This window comes from Penicillium argentinense, assembly GCF_028826775.1.
Source record: "Penicillium argentinense strain IBT 30761 chromosome Unknown utg000001l_segment0_segment0, whole genome shotgun sequence".
Classification (NCBI taxonomy): domain Eukaryota; kingdom Fungi; phylum Ascomycota; class Eurotiomycetes; order Eurotiales; family Aspergillaceae; genus Penicillium; species Penicillium argentinense.
The window spans coordinates 2,171,425-2,199,297 of record NW_026622660.1 but is presented as its reverse complement, the minus strand read 5'-3'; the positions used below and the strand labels follow the sequence as shown (position 1 = coordinate 2,199,297).

General features: G+C 53.8%; 13 protein-coding genes across 13 annotated transcripts; 6 read left to right on the top strand and 7 right to left on the bottom strand.

Moving 5' to 3' along the window:
- Window positions 1–78: 78 nt before the first annotated feature.
- Window positions 79–1,365, top strand: N7532_000768 (Sec62 family protein translocation protein; the record flags this gene model as incomplete). Its single annotated transcript, XM_056613272.1, has 3 exons — window positions 79–520; window positions 592–1,148; window positions 1,207–1,365. 3 exons carry the CDS (start codon window positions 79–81, stop codon window positions 1,363–1,365), a joined length of 1,158 nt encoding a protein of 385 aa, XP_056480496.1.
- Window positions 1,366–2,173: 808 nt separating this feature from the next.
- Window positions 2,174–4,576, bottom strand: N7532_000767 (peptidase family M20/M25/M40 protein; the record flags this gene model as incomplete). The annotated part of the gene is made up of 1 exon (XM_056613271.1): window positions 2,174–4,576. One exon carries the CDS (start codon window positions 4,574–4,576, stop codon window positions 2,174–2,176), a length of 2,403 nt encoding a protein of 800 aa, XP_056480495.1.
- Window positions 4,577–5,138: 562 nt separating this feature from the next.
- N7532_000766 (4a-hydroxytetrahydrobiopterin dehydratase) lies at window positions 5,139–5,755 on the bottom strand (the record flags this gene model as incomplete). The annotated part of the gene is made up of 3 exons (XM_056613270.1): window positions 5,139–5,291; window positions 5,356–5,418; window positions 5,501–5,755. The coding sequence occupies 3 exons, from the start codon at window positions 5,753–5,755 to the stop codon at window positions 5,139–5,141; spliced, it is 471 nt and encodes a 156-aa protein (XP_056480494.1).
- Window positions 5,756–7,060: 1,305 nt separating this feature from the next.
- N7532_000765 (uncharacterized protein) lies at window positions 7,061–8,946 on the bottom strand (the record flags this gene model as incomplete). The annotated part of the gene is made up of 4 exons (XM_056613269.1): window positions 7,061–7,356; window positions 7,419–7,463; window positions 7,517–7,958; window positions 8,014–8,946. The coding sequence occupies 4 exons, from the start codon at window positions 8,944–8,946 to the stop codon at window positions 7,061–7,063; spliced, it is 1,716 nt and encodes a 571-aa protein (XP_056480493.1).
- Window positions 8,947–9,314: 368 nt separating this feature from the next.
- Window positions 9,315–9,870, top strand: N7532_000764 (uncharacterized protein; the record flags this gene model as incomplete). The annotated part of the gene is made up of 2 exons (XM_056613268.1): window positions 9,315–9,362; window positions 9,427–9,870. The coding sequence occupies 2 exons, from the start codon at window positions 9,315–9,317 to the stop codon at window positions 9,868–9,870; spliced, it is 492 nt and encodes a 163-aa protein (XP_056480492.1).
- A 1,536-nt stretch (window positions 9,871–11,406) lies between these two features.
- On the top strand, window positions 11,407–12,561 carry N7532_000763 (uncharacterized protein; the record flags this gene model as incomplete). The annotated part of the gene is made up of 3 exons (XM_056613267.1): window positions 11,407–11,850; window positions 11,910–12,321; window positions 12,425–12,561. 3 exons carry the CDS (start codon window positions 11,407–11,409, stop codon window positions 12,559–12,561), a joined length of 993 nt encoding a protein of 330 aa, XP_056480491.1.
- A 1,244-nt stretch (window positions 12,562–13,805) lies between these two features.
- On the top strand, window positions 13,806–14,720 carry N7532_000762 (flavin reductase family protein; the record flags this gene model as incomplete). Its single annotated transcript, XM_056613266.1, has 1 exon — window positions 13,806–14,720. One exon carries the CDS (start codon window positions 13,806–13,808, stop codon window positions 14,718–14,720), a length of 915 nt encoding a protein of 304 aa, XP_056480490.1.
- A 1,356-nt stretch (window positions 14,721–16,076) lies between these two features.
- Window positions 16,077–16,769, bottom strand: N7532_000761 (glutathione S-transferase family protein; the record flags this gene model as incomplete). The annotated part of the gene is made up of 1 exon (XM_056613265.1): window positions 16,077–16,769. The coding sequence occupies one exon, from the start codon at window positions 16,767–16,769 to the stop codon at window positions 16,077–16,079; it is 693 nt and encodes a 230-aa protein (XP_056480489.1).
- Window positions 16,770–17,704: 935 nt separating this feature from the next.
- Window positions 17,705–18,220, top strand: N7532_000760 (YciI family protein; the record flags this gene model as incomplete). The annotated part of the gene is made up of 4 exons (XM_056613264.1): window positions 17,705–17,790; window positions 17,852–17,907; window positions 17,972–18,135; window positions 18,191–18,220. The coding sequence occupies 4 exons, from the start codon at window positions 17,705–17,707 to the stop codon at window positions 18,218–18,220; spliced, it is 336 nt and encodes a 111-aa protein (XP_056480488.1).
- A 439-nt stretch (window positions 18,221–18,659) lies between these two features.
- N7532_000759 (GNAT family N-acetyltransferase) lies at window positions 18,660–19,449 on the bottom strand (the record flags this gene model as incomplete). The annotated part of the gene is made up of 3 exons (XM_056613263.1): window positions 18,660–18,694; window positions 18,759–19,249; window positions 19,352–19,449. 3 exons carry the CDS (start codon window positions 19,447–19,449, stop codon window positions 18,660–18,662), a joined length of 624 nt encoding a protein of 207 aa, XP_056480487.1.
- A 591-nt stretch (window positions 19,450–20,040) lies between these two features.
- Window positions 20,041–22,244, bottom strand: N7532_000758 (carnitine O-acetyltransferase CAT2; the record flags this gene model as incomplete). Its single annotated transcript, XM_056613262.1, has 4 exons — window positions 20,041–20,173; window positions 20,229–21,891; window positions 22,013–22,058; window positions 22,164–22,244. The coding sequence occupies 4 exons, from the start codon at window positions 22,242–22,244 to the stop codon at window positions 20,041–20,043; spliced, it is 1,923 nt and encodes a 640-aa protein (XP_056480486.1).
- A 999-nt stretch (window positions 22,245–23,243) lies between these two features.
- On the bottom strand, window positions 23,244–26,213 carry N7532_000757 (uncharacterized protein; the record flags this gene model as incomplete). The annotated part of the gene is made up of 3 exons (XM_056613261.1): window positions 23,244–24,261; window positions 24,320–26,083; window positions 26,140–26,213. 3 exons carry the CDS (start codon window positions 26,211–26,213, stop codon window positions 23,244–23,246), a joined length of 2,856 nt encoding a protein of 951 aa, XP_056480485.1.
- Window positions 26,214–26,309: 96 nt separating this feature from the next.
- On the top strand, window positions 26,310–26,645 carry N7532_000756 (uncharacterized protein; the record flags this gene model as incomplete). The annotated part of the gene is made up of 1 exon (XM_056613260.1): window positions 26,310–26,645. One exon carries the CDS (start codon window positions 26,310–26,312, stop codon window positions 26,643–26,645), a length of 336 nt encoding a protein of 111 aa, XP_056480484.1.
- Between the last annotated feature and the right edge of the window lie 1,228 nt (window positions 26,646–27,873).

Here is a 27,873-nt window from a genome sequence, read left to right as displayed (position 1 = left end):
CCCCCAACTCGACTAACTCGTCCTTGTTCGCCTTTGCGTCGTTCTTTGTTTCCAACCCGCCTCTCCTTTGATCCCATCATGGCCGCCCCCGGCCAGCCCAGCCCCCAGCAAATGGCGGCGATGCAGCAACAGTTCGCCTCCGAAGCCGCCAAACGAGGGATGACGCCCGAGCAATTCGCCCAGAAACAGCGAGAACAGCTCACAGCTGACGCAGCGAAGCTCGGAATGACGCCCGAGCAGTACGTGGCACAGTTGCGAATGCGGGCCCTGCAGGCGCATCAGAAGCAGATGGAAGCGCAGCAGGAGGGCGAGGGACAAGCTTCCCCACAGGGCGAGCAGCAGCAACAGCAGGGACAATCGCCGACTCCGCAGCAGCCACAGCAGCAGACACACCAAGTGCCCGTGCAACCGGGTCAACCGGCTGATCCCAAGGCGCTGGCCGTGGCCAACTTCCTGCGGTCGCAGAACCTGAAGCCGCGGACGTGTATCTTGGATGGACAGCGAAAGGACATGTTCAAAGGTATGAGAATGCATAGTAATCGAAGGCAATGTGATAGCCGTTCTTCGTTACTGACATTGCGCCGAATATAGTGAAACGAGCCATCCGCGCCATTGAATCCCCCGCCTACGCCAAAGCCGCCGCAAAGAAGAACTCCCTCCTCCCACCTGTGACAGACCGCGCCTCTGCCGAAAATGTATTCAAGCTGCTTCCGCTCTCGCTACTTGCTCTCCGTGTGAGCAAGATTGACCCGCACGCCGGGCACAACCATGCCAAACCCAAGAACCGCGTCAAAGGCCTGTGGACTGTGAAGATCGAGCAGCACCAGGAGACCGACCCGATGATGCACTACGTTTGGCTGTACGAAGGACCGCAATGGAAGCAGAAAGCCATGGCGGCCGCCGTCGTGGCGGGTATTTTTGCCGTGGTGCTGTTCCCTCTGTGGCCGATGGTGATGCGTCAGGGTGTGTGGTATCTCAGTGTGGGCATGATGGGATTGCTGGGTCTCTTCTTTGCCATGTCGATCTTCCGCCTGATTTTGTTCTGCATCACTGTTTTCGCTGTTCCTCCCGGTCTCTGGCTGTTTCCGAACTTGTTCGAAGACGTGGGTTTCTTCGACAGTTTCAAGCCTCTATGGGGCTGGCAAGAGGTATGCATTTTCTTTCCCCATGTCCGCGTTTCTATCAATTTGCTAACTTATTTTACAGAGCAAAAAGAAGAAGAGCAAGAAGGTCAAGGCCGAGTCGGCACCAGTTGCAGAGACTGCCCCTTCAGCTAGCACTACCTCCGTCGAGCCTGGACCTGCTGCAAGCTCGGGTCCCGTGAAGCGAGATCTCACAGCGCGGGTAGAAGAGGTGGAGGAGTAATTATTTATTCGTGAAATGAATATCGAAAATTGTGGGATGGACGTATAGTACTACCTTTCGTGGGACAACTTTTTTCTCATTCATCGCCATTGCGTGCTGTGTATTTTTTCATCATGTTCCGGCGTTGAACACTTTTCCTTTGCTCGACCTGGCACTTACTGGCCATGGCCAAAATGGTAATCCACTTGATTTAGGCATCAGAAAGCATACTTTAAATCTATGCATTTCTTCAAAAGAGAAGGTAGTATTTCAGAAAATATGTAACAACACAATAGTAGTAAGACACTAGAGTAGACATCATATTAACCCTTCACCTAGTATACAAATTCTATTTCCAGCCCAGAGCTTTAAAAAACCAGTGATAATACAAGAAATATGAGCATGATCCAGCCTTGAAATTTGATGTCGGAACAAACATGGAAATTGGGGTATAAATAAGACAGCATTCGAAGTGAAGCAGACAGCGGTGTCGAATCGGTGAAAGTTCCAAATATGGACGTAAGGGTATCGTCGGTTGAAGACAACCGGCAAATCAATAATAGATCAACAGAGAAATGTAATGAAGATGAGAGCCCAGTGGCGGGCATGATGGACGGTAGTTGGCGGATGCAGGCGAGACTTGCTCGGGGTATACGCTGAATGCACAGGCGTAAGAATAGCAAACAGGAAATCAAATAGGGAGCGGCGTCTCAAGTGTCGCTCGATGAATGCGGTCGACAGGTGGACGGGAGGTGGCGATCATGGGTATAGCTTTTTATTTTCTCGACAAAATGAGTGGTATAGCAGCCAGGTGTATAGAGTCAATTCTTTAAAGCATGCGAGACTGGCGAGCTGCTGTCCTAGGCGTGTTTGGCTCAGGCAGGCCACTCTTCCGATTATCGAAAACCTGACTCTGGACTTGCTGCGATTGATAAAAACGGGTGGTTGGAGATGTCGTCTTGGATTTTGACCAGGTGGGAGGCGCCTTCGCAGCTATTGGCGAGGGAATCTTCGGGAGTGGGCAATTAGGCGGCGGCGCAGCGGGAGGACCGACTGCGAGACCAGGCATGCTCTTTCGTCGACTCATACTCTGCGGGCGTTGAGCATCTGCATGTGCTGAGGGCACACGGTTGCGCGGGGCAGGCTGCGACACTGGCGGCTGCGGAAGAGGCGCTGCAGGGGGAGCGCTGGGAGGCTGGGACTCGCCATTCATCTGAATTCCCAGTCCCGAACGACCGATCAAGCTGAGAGGACGAGATGGCGGCGGACTGGTCTCAGCTGGCGCTGGTGTTCTTGGGACACGAGAGAAGTTGGAAGCAGCCTGTGACGACCGAACCACTCGCGACAGCACATCCTCGGAATTGTAGGTTCGCAACGTCCGACCAGTGCCATCTCTTGGGAGCGGTGCAGGCTCGGAGAGGTCGGTATGGCGCGAGCTTGCAGCACTATAAGTGGGCGACTGTGGTGGAGAAGAGACGCTGGAGATGGTCATATCACTGACGCTCTCGCCCCGGAGAAGAACACCGCTCACAGACGGCGGCGAGGAAGCCTGGATATTAACGGGGGCCGGGCCCTGCCTTGGTACAAACTTTTTGCTGAACGAAGGCACGCTAAAATTCGGGGCTGGCGGAGATGCGCTCCGAGCAAAGGTCTCAGGAATATTGGATGTTTGCGGTTGTGAAGCAACTGAGGCTGGTGGCGATGTCGGCGACATATAGAGCGATTGGCTATTACCATTACTGGATGAAGGTGGACTACGAGCAATCATTTGGTCCACCTCCCTCAGCACAGATTCAGGGAGACCGTAAGGGTTTGACGGCGCGGTGGGTGACACCGGGGGATCGTGGTTCATGGGAGGAGTAGCCTCCGTCCAGCCTGTCGACACAGATCCTGCGCGCGAGTCGAGCATTGAGCGACGATTATCCGACACGTATGAGCTCCGTCGAGATTGTAAGGTAATACCACCGACGGACTTGCCATCCCCGTCATCACCCGGGAGACGAAGGGATTGCGGCTGAAGAAAGAGGCTCGAAATCCGATGCGGGTCTTTCTTCACCATTTGCCGAACGCTCGCTTTCGAGCGAAGCCGAGGCTCTACTTCATCCTCCGAGTGTTTCTCCATAGTGAACTTGGGACCCCCACGGGCTTCCACCTCGGCGCGAATCGCCATCAACCAAGAAATCATCGAGTCCGGGTTGTCGAAGACCATGAGAAAACTGCGTGCCAACCGTCGGGCGTGGGATCGATGGAATCCAAAGCGCGATGTCAGACGAGGCTTGGGTGGTTCAGGGGCATTAACAGCGTCGGCCGCTGGATTCTGCGAAATCTGAACAACCCAGTGCCTGCCTGGGATGGCATCGCTGGCGAATGCCACCGAGTGCGGCCCCAACTGGAGCATTTTCTCGGGCAATCGGTCATGCTTCCCTTCGCCGGTATACTGTAGGATGAATCCCGCCGTAGCGAGCACGAAGATTTTTTGCGTCCATTCGACTTTGTTAATGGTCCCAGAAAGTGTACGCATGTGCTTCCGCTCCCTCTGTTCCTTCTTCTTCTCATCTTGTCCCGAAGTACCAGACCGGCTGTCGTCCCCCGCACTTTTCCCCGTCGCGTGGAGGCGTAGGATCGCATCCGCCGACATCGCAGGCGCCGAGAGACACTCATGCTTTGTCGACTGAGGATAGGCCTGAAACAATGGCGGTGGCTTCCAGCCGTACTGTTCTTGCGAGGGCGCATTTCCTTCAGGAGGCCGTGGCCGAGCCGTCTTCAACGTATTTCGTGCGCGGGGTGTCGTCGGAGACGTGAGCGTCGTCGGGGTCGAGACCATCGTGTGTGGGGTTGCCAGAGTGCCGGTGGGCGACAAGGGTGTATCTAAAACTGTCGCAATCTGCGTGGTGATCTGCGATGGAGCGGGTTGGCTCTCCTCAATCTCGTCGAGTCTGCTATCGGGGGCCACAGCGGCACGCGAGCTCTTGTCGCGCGAGAAGAGACTGCGCAGACTGGTTTTTGAGGACTGGCGCTTGACCGGGCTCGTGAGAGGAACCGGTCCTTCGGAGCCATTGGCGATGGGATCGCTGGGCCGAGGACGTTGTAGTCGCGAGGCTTCTGTCTTAAGCTGCGGCGGCGGTGGCTGTTGCTGTTGCTCCGTCGGAGGGCTAGTAAAATTTGTCTGCAGCGGCGCCAAACGATGCCCTCTGCGCTCGCCAAAAGATGGCTGCGCAGGGACTCGCGGCATCGAGGACATAATTTAGCGCCTCGAATGGTCTTCACGGCAGTCAACAAACCATCGCAGACCGGCAGGAAAAGGAGAGCGAATCAACACGGTAACGATCGTCACAGCCGAACGTGTAGACGGCTGTTGGGCCTAGCACGTCATGCACCGGAGAGTCGACTCTGACTGCGACTCCGCAGATTGTCTCGGGGCACAGTTCGGGGAGAGTTCGAGCAAAGATGAGAGGTTCAGGAGAAGGGGAACGATGAGTGGGGGGATCTACACACGAACGGACAAGGCAAAAGGTGGGAAAGGTGATGAGAGGTGCATGAAATTGAGGCGACTAAAAATGGGTCCTCGCCCCTGGATTTCAGGTTCATTTCGTCTTCATTTCCACCCCTAACAATTGCTAGCCTCCCATAGGTAGAGCGAGGCCAGGGCAGGTTCCTGGCCTCGCTAAAGCGATTCCTGCGTGTTCCAGACTTTCTTGTGGTGGATCCGAATTGCGAGCGTTGAGAGCTCCACCCTGGTAGTCCGCACGCCGTACTCCGGATGCCTCGAATCCGTCAGGTCAGCCCATGCTTATTCAGGTGGACGGGCCACACTTCAAGCCCTGATCGGCTTCGACGACGCCCATCAGCCCAGCCCCGTTGTCGCAGTGTCGGGCGAGGGCAATGTCCTTGTGCGTGAGGCCCCGCGGGCGATGTGTCGTCCAGTGGACATCAACGGAACCGATCCGCTATGCGCGCGTCAGCCTGGTTAGTCTTATAATTTCGATTTCTTTGTTGCGAGTCGGCACTTACGACAGTCATTGTGGGGTGATGCTTCTTGGACGAACTTTCAGACGCGATCAGGTTCACGAAGGACTGCCGGGTGTGTGAGTGAATGGTCGACTTTCCAGCACCGCTGGAAGTGGACATCATTGTAATCGAGGGGATCCCAACATACCACAGCCTTGAAGTAGCTCTTGAAATGAAAGGTCTTGGTCACGCCCATGCCATCGGCGTCGAGCTTCCATCCATGCTGCAGCAGGCCTTGAGTGTCGGAGCCGAGCTGTTGCGGGTCTTCGCCCTCGGCGAAACGCGGCGTGGGGGCGTTGGAAGACATTCGGAGTTGATAGGAAGGGAAACGAGTCAGCGGGAAAGATGTGTAGACTGAAAGTCGCGGTAGGGAGAGTCTCCCACTAAGACGGAGGAAGCTCATGGTTGTGAGGGGAAATCCGCGTTGAGCTTGACGCGGCCAAGTCTAGCTGCCGCACGGACCACCCGAGCGGCAGTTGTGGGAGATGCAGTTCTCAAGTATGAACTAGTGTTTTGAGTATTTGCATTTGATGGCTATTAAATTCAGTGTAAGTCTGCCATATCGAAATCAAACACTTGATATGTTGTATGTAAGTGAGTGATGACAAATACCTAAGGTACTCTCTATTGGCGTATACTTTGTGGAATCGGAGAGCCAGAAGAATGCGGCCGAAGTATGAAAATATCACAGAAAACAAAAGCAAAAACCTGTCAAGTCCACTTGACATCATATTTATCAAATCTAATTGGCCAATAAATCCAATCTTAACAGTTCGCGTCACCTCTAAGCAGACTGCTTTAAATGAACACGGACCCAACACTTGTCAGCTGTCAGCTGTCATGCAAGGACCCGGCCTAGACACTCGATCTCTGACACACCTCCGAGTACACAACCTCAATGTGACCCGAGAAGAATCTAATATGCTCCACAAACCACTGAGTGCTTGGACGTATTGTCATCGACAAAAGTACATGGTGTGTTGTTCAGTACCTCTTGGGAATGACTCTTGGGGACTCATGCCGGAAGCGGACATTTACCTCGGATGCTAATGTTACTCTAGCATTCAGTTTAGGAGCTGAGCACTCAGTTCAATGGATCTTGACAGATTAATCTTTCTCCGACTGAAGGTCGGGGATTCCATTCTCCACGCCGCGAGGGTTCGTGCAGCCGATCGGGTCGTTCTGGGTAACAAGATCCGGTCTCCCGGTAGAAATGAGGTGACCGAGGGTAACCCTACCATTGAACAATACATGGGCTAGCACCTAGGTAGGTATTCTAGGTTTGTGACAAGGTGGAAATTCATTGGGTAATCAGCTAGAGCATACAATTCGTAACCGGTCTAGCCTCGTCACAAAAGCAAAGCCCCAGAAAGCGTACATGGCTTTCCCAGATCACCTGGTCGGATCGTGTCGTATAGACAAAGCAGAGCAAACCACCCGTTGAGAACCCAAGTTAGAAAGAGAGCATGTCCAAAAGAAGCCCGGGTTTGCAAGCCATGATCAGGAAAAAATAATTAAAGAGTCCAGCACGTCCAGCGCATGGATCCATGCGATTCAAGACATACACAGAGAAGAGAAGATGCGAAATTAGCTGTAAATCCTCATTGCAGCGGACAGAATCCATTCCGACGTCTTTTCATCATCATGGTACAGGTCACACAAAATCGGGAGACAGTTAGGGGGTAGGACTTGGAAAGGTCCGAGCCGCTTACGCAGCCATGCTGTTGCGACGCGAGTTGGCGCGGGAGTTGGCGCGAGAATTGGCACGGGAGTTGACCCGCGAGCCAGGACGGCTGCCACGGATGCGAAGATCCTGCTGGGATCGCGCATAGGAGTTGGCGCGGGACGCCTCGGGGACCTTGGACTGGCGACGGCTCTGAATGTGCATGTCCAGATCTTGGCGAGCCTCCGAGAGGCGCTGGGCGAAGGGAGAGCGCTTTCGGAGTTCGGGGCCCTTCCAGTAGATAATGTAGACGGCAACCACGAGCGGTACCGAGATACAGACTGTACATCAATTAGATTATGTGCCCCGGGGAAATGTCGAGAGAACCCATGAGGAGACTTACACAGAATAGTAGAGGCATACTCTAAATGGCGCTCGCCGCCAATGTCTAAGGATAGATGTTAGGCATGGTCATAATCGCAGGAATAAATCAGGACTTACTCTCAAAGAAAGGAGTCGCAGGAATAGTCAGGACACCAGCGAGGAAGTCACGCGCCCAACCGTTACCACCGGTGGCAGATGCGGAGTACGGGCCGTAGGCACAGATCATATAGTCAATTGTGGCCATGTAGATCGCGTAGTTGGCAATACCGATGATGGCAGCGAAGATCATCGATCCGATCCAGTGGCACTGAGGGAGACTGGTCCAAGCGAAACCGATCAGACCGATAGGCAAGCAGGGGGCCGTGTACAGCAACCACCACAGACGAGACTCGTATTGCGCCCGTTCACTGTCGGGATTTTCGCGGCGCTCAGCGACATTGCGGCGGATGATGGGGAACCAAGAGAACCAGGCGATGAAGTAGCCGATGACGATGGGAATGAACGCCAGACCCTTCTCCCAGGTGTTGAAACCCCACTGGCCGTAAACAAGTGCCAGGGACTGAATGAACATGAAAATCAGAGCATCACTGAAACCACTGAGCAGGAGAGAGAACCAGGACGATGGGCTCAGTCAGGAACATCTTGAATGGGCGAATCCAGGTCATCATCAATTCGCGAGGCGGGAAACGCTCGCGGAAGGACATGCCCTCCGTGGGGCCGTAGATATTGGGGTGCTCGCCGCTCTTGCGCATCTTCTTGGCGATGCGGTCCATCAGGACAGTGGTTCGAGTCTCGGGTACGACCAGGAAGTGCATGATTTGTACGAAACCGCCGAAGATCAACTGAATCCAAATGCTCCAGCGCCATGGCAGGAACGCCTCAACGAAACCACCAATAACGGGACCAAGAACGGAACCACCGACGGAGGAGAAGACGACCGCTGCGACGGCGTACTGCTGGGTATCGGCTTCCCAGAGATCAGCAATCATACCCAGAGTGACGGAACCACCGGCCGAGGAGAGACCGCCCAGAGCACGGCCAACCATGACAGAGGTGAAATTGGGCGCCAGCGCAACAGGCAGCTGCCAGACGTTGACCAGGAACAGCGACGCCTGCAGGATCGGCTTTCGGCCCAGTTCTTCACTCCACGGCGCCCACAGCTCACAGCCGAACGCATAGAGAACGAGGAAGATCATGGCACCGCACCTGGCAGCCTGCATGGAGACGCCAAACTCCTCCGAGATACCCCCGAGGCCATTCGAGTATAGTGAAGTGTTGAAGTTCATGGAGACTTGGACGAGGAAAATGACGGAGATGATCAACCATTTGCGGGTCTCACTGAATGAGTATCCGAGTTGATCGTAGCACATATCCTCTGTGAGCTCGATCCGGCCATCGGGGCCGGCGTTCTCCAGCTGGCTGTCCTTGTCATCGCCCTTTTCACACATGGGCACGTCGGTCAGAATATCTTGTTGGGTGGCACTGGAGGCGGAGGATGCTTGCACAGCATCCAGCCGGTCCGCCAGCTTTTCTGGGTGACTCGCCATGATGACTGTAGATATGGGGAGGTGGTTAGTCCATCACGACCTTGAAGAGTAAGAAGTCCAACATAGAATGACTGTGACCGTACTCACATTGTCGATCAAGGCGCAGAAGAGGGAACAGAAGTGGTGGAGGTTGGGGGAAAAGCAGGAAGTGAAAGCGGAGAGGGCCCAGGAACAATAAATACAGGGAAGGCGCGATGCAACGGAGTCGGACTCAATGCGGCCATTCCGTGGTTTGCCATTTGCAGGTTGACTCCCCTTCCACTCTTCTTCCTGCGTTTCCCGGACTTTGTTTGCTCGGCTTTGCGCCCCAGATTTCTCCAGGTCCCTTCGCCGTGCACTTTCCCTTTGGGTCACCGAGTGGGTGCGGGATGCCGAATCGCTTCCCCGTGGGTTGTTCGTGGCCCACTTTTCCCTATGTATGTGCCCCAGAGATCGCAACCCCAGCAATCCTTTGCGCGACAGTGCGCAATATGCTGACAGCGACGCACTGGCTGCTCAACGGCCGGCAGAGACACGGAAAATCGCGCAGATCAGTTATGGTCTAACGCCGATGGTCTCTACGCTGTGCGTGCGGCCGCCTCTCACGTCGAGGCCGCAGAACAAGTCGCCCCGGAAGGAGCAGCCCCACGGGCAGTCGATGCCCGCAATTGGAGACTCGACTCCACTTTGCCAGTGCAGGCCATGACCGAAGGCCGACGGCGATGCCGTCCAAACGTTGGTTATCGAATTGGGCGCCCGGGAAGACTCCGTGGGATCCGCTTCGGGTTGGAGAATGTCCGCATCGAGATGATGCACAACCGCCGCATCGCGACTCCCTCAAGTCTTCCTGAGCGCATGCAACCTCGAATCTACTCTACAGATCCCAACCGATCGGGCAACACGATCTCAGAAATTCTCGGGAACGTGTGGTGCCCCACGATGTAAGGGGTTGCGAATATCGCCAGGCGTGCTCGGGGCCGCATGGTTCTCCATCGCTGATCTCCGCAGGGCCAAATGACGACGAGGAAAAAACTACGTTTGTCCTATGGGCTTGTCTATCGATCGTACCACACATGGATTTACTCTACAGTACAATCTATCGCTGGGTCGGACCCTCCCGGAAGATTCGGTCAAGACGCGCGATTGTCTCGGCCACGATTGAAAGAGGAAAAAAAAAAAATTGACACTGACGTCAGAGTGCGCCTTGACACCTATCACAGTTCAAGCGGCAGCGGTGGTTCCATGTATGCGACAAGGTACAGCAGGGCCAGGGCTAGGGACCGCCACGGTCGGTTACGGACGTGGCGCCGTGGGATCGCCCTCAGCACAGGGGCTTGGAAAGTCTTGATCCGACTTCCGATGCCCGGGCTACGCTTACCCTGTGAGGATTGGCGGGGGCAAGTGCCTACGCCTAGATGTTCTCGACTGAGATCCACTGTCTGCACGTCGGACTGCCCTTTCTAGAACAAAGGATCGAATCTTGTCCTCATGCCCACCACATGTAAAGGGGGATGTCCGATCATGTGCCCTGCTGACATGCCGACCCCAAAAGGTTCCCACAGTTTGACTTTGGACCCCAAAAGGCCAGCCCCCTTTGCACCGGCGGTCCCTGCGACCCCATGGAGAAGCTGACGGAGAAGCAGATTTTGTACTGTTAAACTTTGGCCCAAAGTTGACTGGCCCTGGATCAGGTAAGCACCGAAAACGACCACTCTTCACCCCGGAATCGGAAGGTCGCCCTTGCATTCCTGCACATGGCCATCTCCAAGGGAGATCGACACGATCGTACACTCCCGCGACGCCACGCGAGCCCAGCGCGGTGATCGCTGGAGGGCAACACTGCAGACATACTTCCGGCTTCTAGAGTAATCACGCTGCCTTGGGCAATTTCAAGAGTGCAAAGTGTTCTGGACCATCTGTCCCACCCGGCCTCGCCGGACCCAGAGATGCGCAGTGAAATCGAATTGCCGGCGCATTCTAAAAGCCATTGCGCTGGACGGGCACCAATGAGTCATTCGTAAGACGAAGAGAGTAAGCCATGTTGTGAGGCACTGGCTGTTCTCATGACAGGCGTCGTCCGTGGTCTGGTCGAGTGTGGGTTGGGGATCTCCATGGTCCTTGCAGGAGCGCAGGCTGCGATGGGTTGTACGAACTACGAGTAGTAAAAGCGGACCGTTATGTCTATGGACGCAATGTGACATACTATTGACAATATGCACGTTGCACTGCGCTGCTTTCCCTCAGACTTTGTATTCTGGAATAAAAATGCTGGGGACGAGTGGTTAGGATGACGGAAGCCTGGACCGTTTAATGCCTCAGGCCAGAGGGCACTAACTAACCAACCACTTTAGTTTTGCTTTTGAGGTCATGTGACTTCCCCGCGATCCGCTGACTCATCACGCTGTCATGTTCCCACTGGCAGTTAATCATCAGAGCTTCGCCAGCTCGACTCTCCTCGTCACTCCCACCTCATACGCCAAGATGTGTCCTGATATTAACTCCCTTCCTCCGTCCCGCTCGTCCTCCTCGTCCTCGTCCCTCCCGAACCGCAACGCTTCTTCCGTCTCCCCCGGTACGCCCCCAGGCACAGGCCCCGCACCAGCGAACCATACCGCGTCCACATCCACATCCACGCGGCCATCTCGCGGGTCCAGTATTGGCCGACTGTCAGTTTCCGAGCGGCGCAGATCAGCTGCCGGCATGAATATCAGCCCAAGTGAGTCGCTCGGCACGGCATCGGGACATCATGGCGAGACCCTTTGGTCAGACCACCGCTCTTCCATAGGGCAAGCATTCCGTACGACGAGTCCTTCGAGCCACAGCGGTGGCAGTCCGGTCTTTGTGACGGCGGACCCACACCATCAACGGGCGCCATCTCTAGGAGAGCTACACCAGGAGCTGGAGCAGGAACAGGAGGCCCAAGTGGTGGGTCCTTTGTCCCTCCTCACCGAAGACCTGCAGCAACTAAACTTTATGTGTGATAGAACCGCCTCCTTCAGATGATTCGCAGCCAGCAGGCCCAACTGCAACAATACCAGCAGCAGAGCCAACACCAGAATCCACAGTCAACTACTGCCATCGATGACACGACCCCGTCGTCCGAACGCTCGGCCGCATTTTTCCCTCCCATGCCCCCGCCTGCGGGGTCTGGCAACAACCGTCTATCCATCTCCTCGCTGTCAAACCGTCGGCTGTCACGCCCGTCAAGCCAGACGACTTCCCCGAACATTCGACCCCAAGATGCGGGACGAGGATCAGAGCCCGTGGACGCATTCACGGGATTCCGCGAAAGCTCATCCCGGCGTGGCAGTCGTGATGAAGGCGCATACTATCAGGCCGAGGCCACCATGCTGAGCCGCGAAAACCAAATGCTGCGTCAACGAATTCGAGAATTAGGTATGTATTCTCTTTCTTGTCCCGTTTTATACCGACAGGCGCAGTGCCTCAATCTGTGGTGATTTTTTTTTTCTTCGGAACTGCCCAAACTAACTTAGTACAGAACGTCAGATTGGGGAAATGACTACTTCCACGAGGCCTGCTGCCTCCACCACCAGCGGATCAGGTGCAGCGCCGGGGCAAGAGGGGGCCGAAGCGGTGGACCCGCTTACCCTGCGATCCGCCGACGGGAAAGACTGAGCCTGAATCTGAACCACGCGACACGAATTTTTTTCACGGCCATCATTCTCAGGTCCAGTGGATCTTTTCAGCCTGTTTTGTGGTTGGCGGACTGGGCACACAGCTTCCCGAAAAAGGCTACCCGAAAGACTTGCTCACATCGGCAGAATCGCAGCTCAACTTCCCCATGGGATAATTAGCGCAGTAACTGCGACTGCCTAGGCTCGGCATTTATTGTGGTTCTCTTCCCTAATGATTCCGGGCTTGCTCATCTCACGAACGAAATGACGAATGACCTACTCTCTGGATATCCCCTTGAAGTGTTGACTTGCTGGATATGGCTTTTAGAAATTTATCTTTAGCCTTAATTGGGGCTGGACAGATGCAGGATCACAATGTGTCATCCAATGAGACTTGCTACGCGATGCATTGCATAGCAAACTGCCTCGCCAATTGGAGTCCTGTACCCCTATTTTGGGAGCTTTGGTAGTCAAATCTACAACATGAAACCGTATTTCTTCTCAAATGGACCTTTACGGGATGTCGCCTCCTGGTAGATAGAGCATTTCACGAACACATCAACATTTGTAAAGTGGGCATAAGTACCACTTACTACTAGTAGTACTAGCATAACGCATGAAATGTACAAAAATATCCCTATTGTTACCGCATTTTGCTGGTGAAAAGACATCAACTGGTGTAGTGGTGTAGCACTCTCGCTAGTCGCAGTCGTCGGCTGGCTGCTCCGGCAGATCGACGGAGCGCTCATGATACAACTTCCTGGCACGGGAGAGAGCATGCGATTTTGCGAAAATCGCAATGGGATCTTGGAAAAACTGCGCAGAAATTCAGTATAATACTTTGATCTGATATGCCATCTAACACCAGCTTGACTTCTCCGAGTTATTTCTCGGCAACTCAAGTCTCGGCATTCCGAGTCTCTTGCCGAGTCGCGCCGTCAACCGTCGGGTGAGGCATCCGAGTCTCTTGCCGAGTCGCGCCGTCGACCGTCGGGTGAGGCATCCGATTCTCGATATTTGAAGACCCAAATAACAGCCAGTGTTCAGCCTTCCCAACATATCAGCAAGTCCACTTACACAATGTTCTATATGAAAGTGACTGGGCGTCTCCCACTCAAGCAGTAAGCAGCCAACATCGCAGTCTCTTTCCCCGCAAGCCACCGAAAATACTGATATCAGGTTGACAGATCTCATAATTTTCTTCGGGGCCACAGAGTTCCAAACAAATCATTACATTTTTGTCGCATGGCCTCATCTGCATCCGCCACAGCAGCTGCAGAAAGCAACGCAGAAACAGCCCAGAAAAATTACAAGATCGTTCAAGATGCCGGCGATTTCGCAGAGACTGAAGCCCAGCGCCCGGCATTCGACCAAGCAAAGCCAATCGAAGTCACCCAGTCACCCTACCCGCAGTGGAAATACGGGGAGGGCGTACCCGATAATGGAGCAAGCCTGGCTCAAAAACACCACGAAATCGACCCCTATCACCCAGACAGACCGATGATCAACAACTACCGCCTGCTAGTCTCCGGCATCGCGCCTCGACCAGTCGGTTTCTTGAGCACCATCAACAATCAAGGACGGAAGAACCTTTCACCCTTCAGCTATTTCCAAGTCATTGACCATGACCCGCCGATGTTCATCGTGGGATTCTCATCGCGCCCCGGACGTGTCAAGGATACCTACCGCAACCTGAAGGAAACCGGCGAATGCGTCATCAACACCGTCTCCGAAAACATGATAGAAGCCGTTAATGCCAGCTCCATCGATGCGCCATACGGTGTATCCGAATGGGACGTCTCGGGTCTCCATGAAGCACCCTCCACTACCGTCAAGCCCTCGCGCGTCGCGGAATCCGTCTTCAACATTGAAGGAAAGGTTGTCGACATCAAGGAATTCACGGATCACCAGCAGCCCGGAATGAGTTTGGCTGCTACCGTTCTAATCAAGGCCACTCGGTTTTGGGTTAAGGAGGGAACCGCTGATCCAGAGTATAGCCATATAGATCTTGAGAAGTTGAGGCCGGTTGGGCAGCTTGGAGGCATCTCGTATGGTCGTGTGGTGTCGACCTTTGAGCGACCGCGCACTAAGTGGTCGCAGGAAGTTCCAAAGAGTGACTTGCTGGTCAAGCTGGATGCTGAAAAGCCCGGTCATCAATAAGTTTAAGTTATTTTTGTCTTTGATCATGATGTGATGTATATTATTTCTCTTTGTGGTCCGTCGTGGCCCATTTTTATCATCACGCTATGATCGAACATCCATGAATAGAGCTATCCCGTCTGTAGTGGTGACCACACATCGCTTCACATAGTATTTTGCACAAGGGAATTGATACAGCCACACCCCTTCGGTCTCAGACCACACCCCCTCCCTGGCCTTTCAGGTAACTGCTAGTCCTTTGGAAGTCGATGTAGGAGGGGGAATCCGTCAGGAAACTCGTCAAAGCAGCCCTTGCCATTTGCTAAAAATCAATTGTTAGTTCCATTACTGGGGTAATATTACCCCTTGGAATAACTACGATGGCCGAGTGACGCTCGGTGGAGATGCGGCGCACCCGATGGCCTCTTGTAAGTATCACGTTATTACGAGCACTTGCAAAGAACGATCGGCTAATCTTAAATTGCAACATAGTTCGCGCCCAAGGCTTTAACAATGCACTTGAAGAAGACAGGCTCTATGTCGATTCTATCAAAAGTGTCTACTATGGACGTGAAGAACTTAAAGGGTGTATCTGAAGATACGATGAATCGGTTTACAAGCGGGGCAAGGCCGACATTCATCTTTCGAACGAGCAGATGTTCTGTTATCATCATTGGGATTCCGTCATGAATAGTCCTCTCATGCGGAATGGATATTCAAAAACCTCATCAGGTTAAGTCAGATAATTGACCCGCCAAGTAGTGAAGAGGATTTTGGCTGTCACAACTAGTATCAGCTCCATTTGAGAGGCAAATTCCTGGATTCAAAATGAAGCAGAGCCTACAACATTTTCCACGTTGTATAACACTTTCAATACCTATGCCTATCGATTATGATGAATCACCAATTTAAGCCACGCTACTATCACTTCGATGACAGTAATGAATCTACGAGGCTCGTGCATCCTGCAGAATAAGAAGTTTCGATGTCAATACTCTCAGAGAACTCTCATTCCAAGCTTACATTGAGTGATTCATTATTTGATTGATCGTAAGCGAGTTTGAATGAGGCGAGGTCTTGGTAATGTTTCTTTTCACTTTTGGAGAGATAGATTTTTGCTGCATCAATAAGTAGCCTCGCAGTGCAGTGAGAATTCTACGCCTTTACTTGTCTTGATTGTTGTCCTTTCAATTGAATCACTCCCTTCGGTGGCTTTTATATAAACTCAGGAGCGCTCTCAATTATTTTTATGGAAAGCGATTTCGAATCATGAAATACAATTTTTCAATTTTTACAGACTAATTGTATTTCCGAGTAAATGACTGAAATAATCATACATATTTCAATCGTGAAGATGCCAGGCAGGCCAATTATTTACTATTGCAGTGCCTCCGTGGCAGCTTTCAATTTCTCTGCCATCATTTTGTCCTGCTTGACAATGAGCTCTCTAACTACTGGGCGAGAGTTCATTCTTTCTAGCCAGGAAGCCACATTAGGGAACTCATTCTCATCATAACCCACGTCTGACAACATGTTCTTGGCGGCGTTCTGCCAAGAGACAAAAGCTAGGTCAGCATAGGATATTTTATCGCCAACAAGCCACTCTCGATGAGCTAGAATTCGCTCCAAGACCTGGGAAACTCGTCGAGTCTCTTTAATATACCGGTCAAGAGCACTTTGGACGCGTTCCGGGTGGTAGCGCTTGAACCAGACTGCCTGGCCATAATAGGGGCCTTGCCCGGACATCTGAAAATGGAGAAATTGACGAGCATGATGCGCCTCCATGCTACCGGGGGCGAAGCTGATGTTTTGATTTTTATCGTAGGTTTCGATCAGGTATTCAATGATAGCACCAGACTCCCACAGAGTAATCTCAGTGTTAGGATCTTGGATAGTGGGAAGCCGACCATTAGGGTTGAGAGCTTCATAATCGGGTGTTTTGATTTCGCTGAAGTCCGTCGGGATCTCTTCGACAGGGAGTCCGAGTTCCCTCAAGATGATCGAGACTTTGAAAGGATTGGGCCCAAACGAGCCCCCGTAGATCTTGATTGGTTTGAGTTGTTCACTCATGATAGCGATTGTGGGCGATGAAGGGAATGATAGAGCGAAGGGGAGATAGGATAAATTGTGAGAGCGAAAATGAGCAAGAGTATTTTAAGTTATTCACTTTAGCCACTTCGCATTTCTTTACTCATCCTTGTCCGGATTCTTTATCGGGCTCGGTCCAGCTCGGACACCGGCTGATTAATGAAATTGTCACTACGCGGAGTGGATCACTTTTACAGTTGCCCCTTTTCCTAAGTCCATATTATAATCCTCGTCAATTTCTGCTCTCTGGAGGGATATTTTCTAGCTCGAGCCAATTCATTTATCTTCACTCAGTAGTTAGCCATACAGCCGATCGTATAGGTAACTGGGTAGCTGACCAGGTAGCTGACTAGATAGATGACCAAGCAATGAACCTGGCAACAGGTAGAATGAAGGTTTCAGTTTATCAAGACAAAGTCGATGTGGTATTTGGCGTCGATATTGGCACCATATTGGGCCAAGGCTCTAACTCTGTATTACCTGAGCGAGCTATGGGAGGGGTGCGGGAGCATCAATCTCCTTATACAAACATTATGTATTTGAACACACTGGTGCAATGGATAGTTGTAACGCACAGTACTAGTACAGTATAGCATACAAGTGTTCATTCTTGCCAAGCACAATATTGGTCACACTGCGTCGTCGGAACCGTGCTCCGACCTTGGGAACACACAACTAATTAGAAATCAGCCTCCGCAACTCGCCGGCATCGGGACCACCATCCGACAGCCAAGCCAAAGGTTTCCAAACGTTTCATGGCATCAAAGTCTCTTCACGCCACATTTATAGAAAGCTGATAGAAAACAGTCCGACATTTGTCAACCTTTATTTTGAACATGTTTTTGAATCGAGCCCTGACTCGAGTCAATGTGGGCTGTATCCATTCACGGCCGACAACGAGCTTCCTCTTAAGAACGATGGCGACAACTGGCAAGAAGAAAGAATTTCTCTGTATCATGCCGGATCGGCCTAATGTTCTCGAATTGAGGAAAAAGGTCAAGGGGTATGAAGAAAACGCTTGATTTGGGGCTTTGCCAGGGTCTAACTATCGGAACTATTCATAGTGACCATTATGAAGGTATACAGCCGTTGATCGCGGAAGGGAAGCTTGTCGATGGAGGTCAGTCGAGCCCATCCATGAAACTACCTGGATATTGTTAATTGAAGAGTTTGCAAATTCTCAGGTGCGATTTTCGAAGAACATCCCCAGGAAGGCAAAGATGCGCGCTTCTTGGGAAGTATGGTTGTGTACACGGGTGCGACAGCCGAGGAAGTACGAGAAATCATCAACAATGATATCTATGCCAAAAGTGGTGTGTGGGATCTTGAAAAGGTCCAAATATTTCCAGTAAGGCTCCTTGGTACTTTTTACTCACCTGTCAGCTACTGATTGTTTGGTATAGTATGTGCCTGCCGTCAGACAACCTCTCTGATGGGGATGGTTCGAGATATTCGACTACGATTAAATTAGTGGCTTTCGAAGATTGGAAAGAACTACGAGAGGTTTATCTGTCTTCTTGCATTCGAGTTTCCCAATAGCTGGTCCAACTACAAAAAGGGTTCAGGTTTGGCCAAGCCTTTTCCATAAGTTCATGATATCATGATTGGCTCATGAGTAGGGTTAGAAAATCGAGACCTACAAGCTAATAGGTATATCTGTGGCTAGAAACCAACTGATTCAAGGATGGTATACCCAATTAAAACCCTTCGCCTAATACCATTTACAATCGAATTCTGAAAAGAAACAACCCAGCTTCAATCTTGTAGCAATATAACTCATAACATCAGCTACGAGGCAAATGACATCCATTTAAAGAGTCCCCATCGTAAACAGCCCAAGGACCACAAGGTGCCTTCCCTGACCACTCCCCTCTAGGCGGCCTCCAAAGCAACAAAATCCCAGGCGGCTTACATTCATGAATTAACCTATTCCACTCATTACTTGGCTCTACCGGATTAAAATTAACATACAACCCCATAGCTCTCCGATACCCATACTTCTCATAAAGCCACCGTCAGCTGGACTCCGCTCAATAAAACTCTCATACCCCAACGGATCAATTCTCGCATGTCCCCCCTCCAGAAGCCTCCCGAAACCTCGGCGCCTAAGCTCCGGATGAACGCCCATGGCATTAACGCCGGCATGAGGCCGCTGGAACCAGGACTGGCGCAGGAAGGAAGCCTGCGAAAGCATGCACTCTGCGTACTCTTTTCTTTTGCTGCCGTCGGGGTACCAGGTGCATTTTATGGGCTGGGGGCCGTTGGGGAATGGGTTTTCGCAGAAGATGAAACATTCGCAGCCGCCAGCGACGTGGCTGGTTTCTTTGTCGAGGACGTAGATTAGGTGCGAGTAGGGATTGTTTGCGCTTGCGTTCCACCAGATTTTGGTGTCGAGGGCTTTGTCGCGGGCGCGGTCTGAGGGTGTGTGCCCGGTGATCAGATGGACGGTTGTGCAGATGGGACTGAGATAGCATTATCTGAGTTCTTTATACTTGGGATGATACCCTAGACAGGAGATCGGATAAGTGGAAGGGTGAGTTGAGACGAGGAGCCAATGCACGTACTTGTAGGGATTAAAATTGGCAGACCACAGCACGTCGACGAGTCGTGCATACTCTTCTTTCGTGGGAATAACTTTGACTTTGAATTGGGATTCGGTCATTATGAGAGTGGTCGGATCTCGAGGGAAGGTGTGCAGAGGATTGAATGCAGGCCAGCTGGCTTAATACAGGGACATGTCGAATTGGCCCCCATAAGCTATCATAGATCAGTGCGTGGCATCCGGTAGGACTTGAATGCGCGGCTATCCTGACAGAGTGCCCTTTTTTACTGCATCCTAGGTTCACATCAGAAGTAGGACGTCTCTCAAAAATTAGAGGACAATCTGATAACAAGATCTGATAACAGTAAGCGTTTATTTTACCTTAAGTACCTTAAATTCTACCAAGCTCATCTACATCGCCATCCTGTCGCAAGCCAGATATACAATGTAGGCTACTTGGAAGCAGCCTTATGGAACTTACTCATTAGATTGGTCTTATATGATGGGCATATCTTATCCATGAATTGTGATACGGGTCGGATCTACACTTGCGTACCAAAGGAACTTCTATACGTCGACAAGGAAAACTCTTTTTGACATAGTCAAATTGTAACTGTACAGATACGACAGATATATAATCTATTGAAGTCGCTTAACCCCAAAAACCGGAGATGATATCTTCCCAAGAATTAATAACGCTAAATCAAAAGCTTACAGCTTGGCCTTCTCGGCCTGGGCGGCCAAGTCGGGCATGAGGAGGTCGCGCATCTCGGAGGCGGCCTCACTGAGGTAGTAGCTCATGCGGTGAGCTCCAAGACGCTTGCAGACGATGTTGAAGTTCAGGCTGGGGACAGACTGTTAGTATCTCAGATACAAAATGTAACGGGAATGGTACATACCTGTTCTCGTTGATCATGTAGGCAATTCCGAATCCATCGTCGATGACCTGGCTCCAGCCGTATCCGTTAAAGTACTCCGAGCTCAGTTGCGAGCTGGAAATGTACCAAGAGCCAGAGTAGGCGAAAGCGGGATCCTCGTAGAGGGCGGGCAGCTTCTCACCAGGCTGGAGAAGCTTCTTCAGGCCGAAGAGGTGGCGGTCGACACCACGGCCGTCGCTGGCATCCATGGTGTACTTGGTGTGCTGGGCCAGAGCGGCGCGGAACAGCTTCACGACCTCCTCGCGGGGAATGCTGGGGTCGTGGTGGGCCTTGCAGAAGGCAGTGCTCTCGTCGGAAACGGTGCGGGTGGTCTCGGTACGGCCCTCCTGGAACTTACGGGTCGAGGCAGACTCGTAGGTAGGACGGTTCTTGCCGTACATCTTGAAGTAGGCCAGCTGGATGAGCATCTGAACGTAGGCGTCAGGGCTGCACTTGAACTTCTTGATCAGACCCTTGCCGTAGCCCTGGTAGGCCTGGACAACCAGCTCGTGTGCGGCGATCTGCTTGCGGTGGTACTGGGCGGCCACGTCGATAGCCTCGTTGGCCTCCTCGTTCAGGTGGAAGGTGATGGGCTTGGGGTCGGGAAGCTCAGCGCGGATGGGCTTGTCGGAGAGATCGATCTTCTTGTTAAAGATCAGGTTGTTGACATGGTCATTCAGACGGTGGGTAGGGGTACCGTCCATCATAGAGTGCTCGCCCATGAAACCGGCGGTGCCGTTGTCGTTGATGATGAACTGCAGGGGCTTGTCGAACCAACGGTTGGCACCGTCGCCGTGCCAGTACTGGTGAGCGCGCTCCTCCAGAGTCACGGGCTTAGCATCATCCAGACAGATGACGAAGCCACTGGACTCAATATCCTTCAGGGCCTGCTCGTTGGCCGGGTCGGCCGCAACCAGCTTCTTGCGGGCGGCAGTCCAGTGATCACGGTCCGCAACAGTGAGCACACCGACAGGCGGGGAGGGCTGAGCGGTCTCAATGATGCGCTTGAACTGCTGCTCCAGCTCGCTGACGTTCAGGGTCTGACCGTTGACGACCAGAGGCACCTTGAAGAACTGGTTCTTGCGCACGACCACGATGTGCTGGTTCTCGGCCGCGGAGAACTTACGGGGGAAATCCTCGGGGTCGGCAGGGATACGGCAGCAGTTGAACATGTACTCGTACGAGCTCATGGCCATGGGCTGGCCACGCATGTACTCGGGCTCCAGGGAACCGGCATCCACCTCAGCCTTGAACTCCAGAGCGGCCGTCGCGATAGCAGCGGCACGCTTGGCCGGGTCGCGACGCTCCCGGTCATCCTTGTAGGAATAGAAGTAGGAGACATAGGGGATCACGGGGTCACGGTAGCCCAAGTAGGCGGCCTGGTTCCACCACTCGGCAATCCAGTTCTTGATCTTGGGGTTGGCGGCACGCTCGAGCAGACGCTTCTGCAGAGGTTCACCCTCACCGCCGGGCCGAATGAACTCCTGCACGGCACTCTTGGTGCGCTCGAACTCGGAGGCGGAGACAAGCGGGTGAACGGACTTCAGGTAACGGCGGCCGGTCTCTTCAAGCGAGGGAACCGGCAGGTGGGGCAGAGAGTCTTCAAATCGGAGCATCTTGCCCTTGGAGAGATCCTCCTTGTATCCTGATCGGAGAGTTAGTCGAGTCCGACTGACCATCTGGCTTCAGATGGAGCTGGGAGCTGCCAGTCCGCTATGGCTCCACGGAACAACCCCGCGGAGCACATGTGAAAGTGATGGACTTACCCTCAGGGACAGAAGAAGCTTGACGTCGGGGAGCCATGGCGGGAGTCTATACAGATGCAAGAATTAGTTGCTATTCACTCAATTGCACCCAGCTGCGATTCTCCTGCACACCGGGTCCTCGAGTGCGACATATCGGAGGTGGCCGTCTTACCGAGCGAGCGAGTAGTGATGTCGGAGGGAGCCGGGGCCTTGACAGGGTGGAGAGACGGCTTCGTGCAGCAGCAGCGAACATCCCTCTCAGTGTCGATGGTGGTTTGGGGGAGTATAAAGAGGAAGGAAAAGAAGGGTCAAGAGTTGTGAGGTCATCAACGGAGAACAAGAGACCAAATAAGAGTAGGAGGGCCGTGGATGGAAAGTGCCTCGGCTGTGACGAGGCCGACGGCGGTCAGGGGCGGTCTGCTGCGGTCACGTATTGTCACCGTATGCCGAGTCGGTCCCGTCCGAGGCTCGGTCCGCCTACGATTGTTCCCGTGGAAAACCAGTACAGACAGTATTACGGTGACCGCCACGGTGGACTGGTATCGGTCTTTGGGCCTCGGTTGAATTGAGACTGGGGAACTGGGGTGGGCACGAGAGGATGGACAAGGCAGGATCTCCGAGAATGACCCGAGCAGATGACCAGAAATGACAGGGGGACAGTGCGGCTTAAGTTGTGAATCCCGTAAATACCAAAATCACGGCGTTACAACATAAAAGTATGTCAGTAGCAACAATTTTCCAGGTGATCGCGGCGAGTGGCAACAATGCGGGGAGAGCTTCACTTAGCGCGGGTCGGGGGTCACCGCGACGTACGATCCAACTACCGGTACTAGTCAGTCCGACCATACACACTACTACACTATCAACGTACTCAACGGCAGAATGGAACCGGGGTCGTGCGTAGAACTCTCCGCGGAGAGATGGAGATTAAGATACTAAATACTCGAAATAATTGCAGGAAGGGGTATACATCCCTTCATCCGTTCCCGTTGACCCGGATGCCCAATAGCACCAAATCGCACAAAACACGCTCTTCGCAGGTATCGACAAGGAACCCAGATGGTAAATTCAGGGAACATAGACATGATAGAAAATATCAAATAGCCGAAACACCAGTTGGCCAAGCAGACCAGAAGACACCCCCACCCAAAACAGAGAAAAAGAAAAAGATCCTAAAAGAAAAACCTTAACAGGCTGGAAATAATCAACGAGAAACCGAAATATCCAACGCGCATAGAAGGCGGTTAGTCGGTTACGATACCGGCTGCACAGGGGTTGGCTGGTCCTGGCCGTCGATAGTCCGGGGAACTTGCACCCCGCTTCGACGCAGCTCATCCATCTTCGCCATCGCCGGCCCGGTACAGATGCGACCGGTCTGCATCAGAGTGCGCAGGCGCTTGCGTCGGGCTTCGCCGCTGCGCTCCTCGCCGCGTGCAACACCTTCATCCACCCATTCGACCTGGTGGATCTTGAAACTCATCCCGTCATGCCGACCGTTCCACTTGCGAGACTTGATGCCAAACATGACCGTAGAATCGTAGCTTTCGAGGCGGGGAAGCACCAGCAGGGTGATGTGAAGATCCTTGTTGACAGGAGGCACAGGGGGCAGACGAGGACCGTTGGTCGCAGTATCGTCCTTGGAGCTACCATTGGTCTTGGCCTGATTGTCTTCTCTCGGTGGAGCATGCTGGTAGGTGTCTTTGATTTCAAGATCAAGCATTGACTCGTCGACATCCTCGCCCCAAGCGCCCCGGATGTAACCCGAGTGGATGGCAGCCGCGACGGGATCCGAATCGTCCGTGTACACACCAGTACCCCACAGCGCGCGGCGCGCACAGATTTCCTCGCGGTGGCTTGTGTCGATCCTGAATCGCGGCACACGAACTGTAAAGGTGCAGTTTTCGCGCTGCTCAAATCGCGGAAGGGGCTGTGGGGTGGTGGTATACCCAAACTTGGAGCTCTCACCCGACGCCCGCGCACTAGGAACTCCGATGCGAGGCGTGTATAGAGTGGAACCTAGATGATGCCGTGGCAAGTGGGACACGCTAGACAGAAGCGGCTCTAGGTTGACAGTAATACGAGGTTCACGCAATGGCGATGCGGCGGCGGGCCGAGCATGATGATGGTGGTGATGATGATGGTGGTGGTGATGTCCAGAGGACTCGCCCGGAGTAGAGGTGCGGTTAAAGTGGTTCGCAGATGACAGTGGCCGGTGTAGTTCTGTCAACGCAGCGGCCTCTTCTTCGGCTTTGTGACGGTGATGATGATGGCTAGAAAGAGAAGGATTAGCATATCCCAATAGCAGGAAGGCTTTTAGAAAATACATACTGGAGATGGTGATGATGATGGTGACCATGTGCATGTCGAGCTCGACGGCCTCGAGCCGATAGCCCTGCACCACCTTCCAAATCCATCTCCTCGTCCCGTGATTTGTGTGGGCGTCGGGTGCCGGAAGCCGATGGAGGTCGCGGAATCCTGGCTTCGTCGACTTCGCCGTTTGCCGAGCGGGCCGTGAAGCTATCCCGTTTGAAAGGGCTCGCAATGAGTGGTGTGGGCGGTCCACTACCGGAAACTCCTGCCGTCACACCTCCGACGCCACTCCCAATTCCCGAAAATACTCTACCCAACTCATTCTTGATGCTGGGTTCACCGGTAGCACCAATAAACGGGGCCTGGGCACCTTGAACAGCCTGGGGAAGCGGAGACGCCCGGCCACCACGCTTGCCATCTGCACCGACAGCAAGAAGAGTACGGTGAGCCAACAGCTCATCGCTTCCTTTGCGTCGGCCATCGTCACTGGCAGATGCCAATCCGAGCGAGTTCGGGCCTGTTGAGGAGGCGGTGGCTGGCGTAGATCCCAATCGGGGCGGTTGCGTCTGCTTGTTGCCGAGATAGGGCGATTCTCGAGGCGAAGGCGTGTGTTGACCTTGTCCGGTCTGTAGAGACAGAGGAGGCTGTCGACCTCCTCCTGGCTGGGACCCTAGTGACTTGGTATAGCTCTGAATGGCGCCAAAACCAAAGCCCGAACCAGATTCAGGCGCAGGGAAACGTTTTGTCTCTGGGGACGACGGGTGGGAGCGGCCCTGATCCCAAGTCGATGCGTTCGAATGGCGGTCTAGCGGTTCTCGCTCGCCATAAATAGAACCATATCGGGCTGGTCCACCCAGTGATGACCCCTTCGCGTCCTGTCCAAGTCCCAATCGTTCCCGGTCCCGAGGCGCGGTTTCTTCCGAGCGACGATCCCCAAACAAACTGCCAAAACGACTGTGTTCTCGAGCGTGCGGATCGAGACCTGCATAGGAGGTAGAGGATGGCCGTTGTCCAGCCTCAAGTCGATCTGCGAGCCCTCCACCCGGACGCGAAAGCGGGCTATAACCAGGGGGGCGGGTGCCCATCTCTGCGTTTGGCGGTTGGCTGTTGGGCCGCGAGATTGGGCCACTGAAACTCATCCGACGAGGTTCGTTGTAGGGCGATTCGACCGGGGACACTTTCGGTGATGGGTGTGTTGAATGGGGCTTTTCGGGATACTGCGAAAGTGGTGTCCGTGACATACCGCCATATTTGGCCGGTTCACCGCCAAGTAGACTGGATCCTCCGCCCGATCCCGATCGATAGGGACGACCCAGCGGAGGTTTGGAAAATGACTTTTCGGGAGTATGTGACCGACGGAAAAGGGATTGATCGAGGGGGGATTGACGCGCCGGTGCGGAGGGTGGTGACATGGCGGCCGCGGTTGAGGTTGGCGCATTCCCGAACATGGGGGACGGGCGCGAAAAGACGGAGCCCGACTCTCGCGCCGGACGCTCTGCATCCGATCCTAGCATCGACGAGATGGACATGCTGCTGCCGGGACGATGGGCATGGCCGCCAGGGGGCTCGCGGGATAGTAGGGATGAAGCGGGCGCGTTGGCTGATTGCGATCGCGAGGCGTACGCGTGTGGCGGCGACGGGGGCGGCATTTGACGATTGCCAAAGGCGGGCGGTGCCGATTGTTCTTGTCCTACTCGTCCCACGAAGGCTGTTAGCATTGAGGTCTCGAAGGGGAGGGTCGCGACCAACGGCGACCACAGGCGTTGCGAATCATGTTTCCAGCTGACGTGATGCGGCAGATCACTGCAGCACCTTGCAGACTGGCACGTCCGCCTTACTCACCGGAGTACACTGGACTGCCGCCGCTACCTTGTGAGGCACGGCGCGCAGGATCTGGGGGCTGGTGGTTCATCGCGACTTGACTGAGCACCGTTTGGCCAAGGGGGCAGCAGCTGATGAATTCGCTGACCCAGATCTCGTGACTCCGGGAGGTCGACCACTAGCCCGAATGGGGACTAGCGGCGCTATCCCTATTCAGCCTAGCGTTCCCGAGCGGCGGATCGCCGCCACTGGGGAAGGCACATACCCTCCTGCTCTGTGCGAACAGCAGGGAATGCGGTGGCTGGGCCCGACTTTCGTCAAGCATCGACTCGGATGCATGCCTCACGGGATATCCACCAGACACCCCACGTCTCAGACGGCCTCGGGTGCAGAAGCCGCAATGCGACCCCCATTCTCCGAAGCACCGACGAGAGTGGAGAGCCGAGAGGAGAACCACGGGACAAGTCCGACCCCCAACGCTGTGAATCCGGGGGACAACACAGGGCCCCAACAGGTGCCCTAAGTCACCTCAGTACTGCCAGTGGGCAAATGCCCGATAGCCGCATGGCCCAAACAACAGAAATTACACCAAAAGGAAAAATCAAGCCCTACCTTCTCTCATGGGTTCTCTCATAAGACCCGCTTGGGGTTGGGAATGGTTGCGTCGATGAGCTTGTCCATGTTGTCTTGTCTCCAGGCTGGCATGGCGTCGATGCTGGTGTGCGTGGTGATTCCGCGGTGGGGAGATGTGCGCGGCGGCGTTATCTCGGCGAAGTGGGTGTGAGGCCCGCGTGGTGCCCGACAAGTAGAGATGCGACGAGGGCGATGGGTACTCGTATCGACTGGCCGAACGAGTCTTTTCGACGTCCGGACGACTGCGAGGCTCGTTGGCGGAGGAGGCTGCGGCCGCGGTCGCGGCTGCAGCTGCAGACGAGGCAGTGTGGGATCGGGGGCGATCGTCTCGCGACTCTTGGGAGTTGCTCAGGGGGGGACGGCCGAGGCGGGTAGCTCTGATGGAGGCGCCGGAAAAAGTCCATCCTCGGCAGCAGCGAGAGGAGCGCTGGTCGAGATGGGATGAGATCGGGGAGAGGAAGAGATGAGGGTTGCGACAGATGAATGGCGGTGGAAAAGGTGCCGAAAGGCCGCCAGCTGCCACGGGACGATGGAGGATCAGCGGTTGATCCCGCGGCCCAAGCCCCGTCGGCGATAGTGCGGCGGGTGCGGAGAAGAAGCTACTGGAACCGAGCGCCTTCCGGGGGGAAGCAGGCAGGGGGGTGTTGAGACGAACGTGCGAACACTCCCGATCGGAGGCGATTGCGAAAAGAATAAAGAGGAGCGCGGAGAAAAAACGGTGAGTCTCTTAGCGCGATGGGGCAGAGCCAAGACTGTATCTTGCATGTGGGGATCGGATCACGGCTCTCTCGCAAACGAGGCGCCTCGGGCGATCCTTCATGTTTGTGTTTATTCCCACTCTACCTAAGGGTATTGACCTACGCTAGTAGTCGACGGGTGTTTGATGTCTCCCTGGAAATGATCTATCATCCGAGACATGTCCCTAAGCGCCGGTCACACCCGATTCTCAAAGTGATTAGACCCCGGGTAGCAGTACATGGGGGAGATATATTTTCGATTGTGTGCATCCCGTGCCCTACACTAGTGCAAGTACGAATATCTACCTGACGCATGTCAGGCAGCACGACAGATCGCCTTCCCAGTGCCCCGTCCCCGACTGCACCAGTGTGATTTTGGCT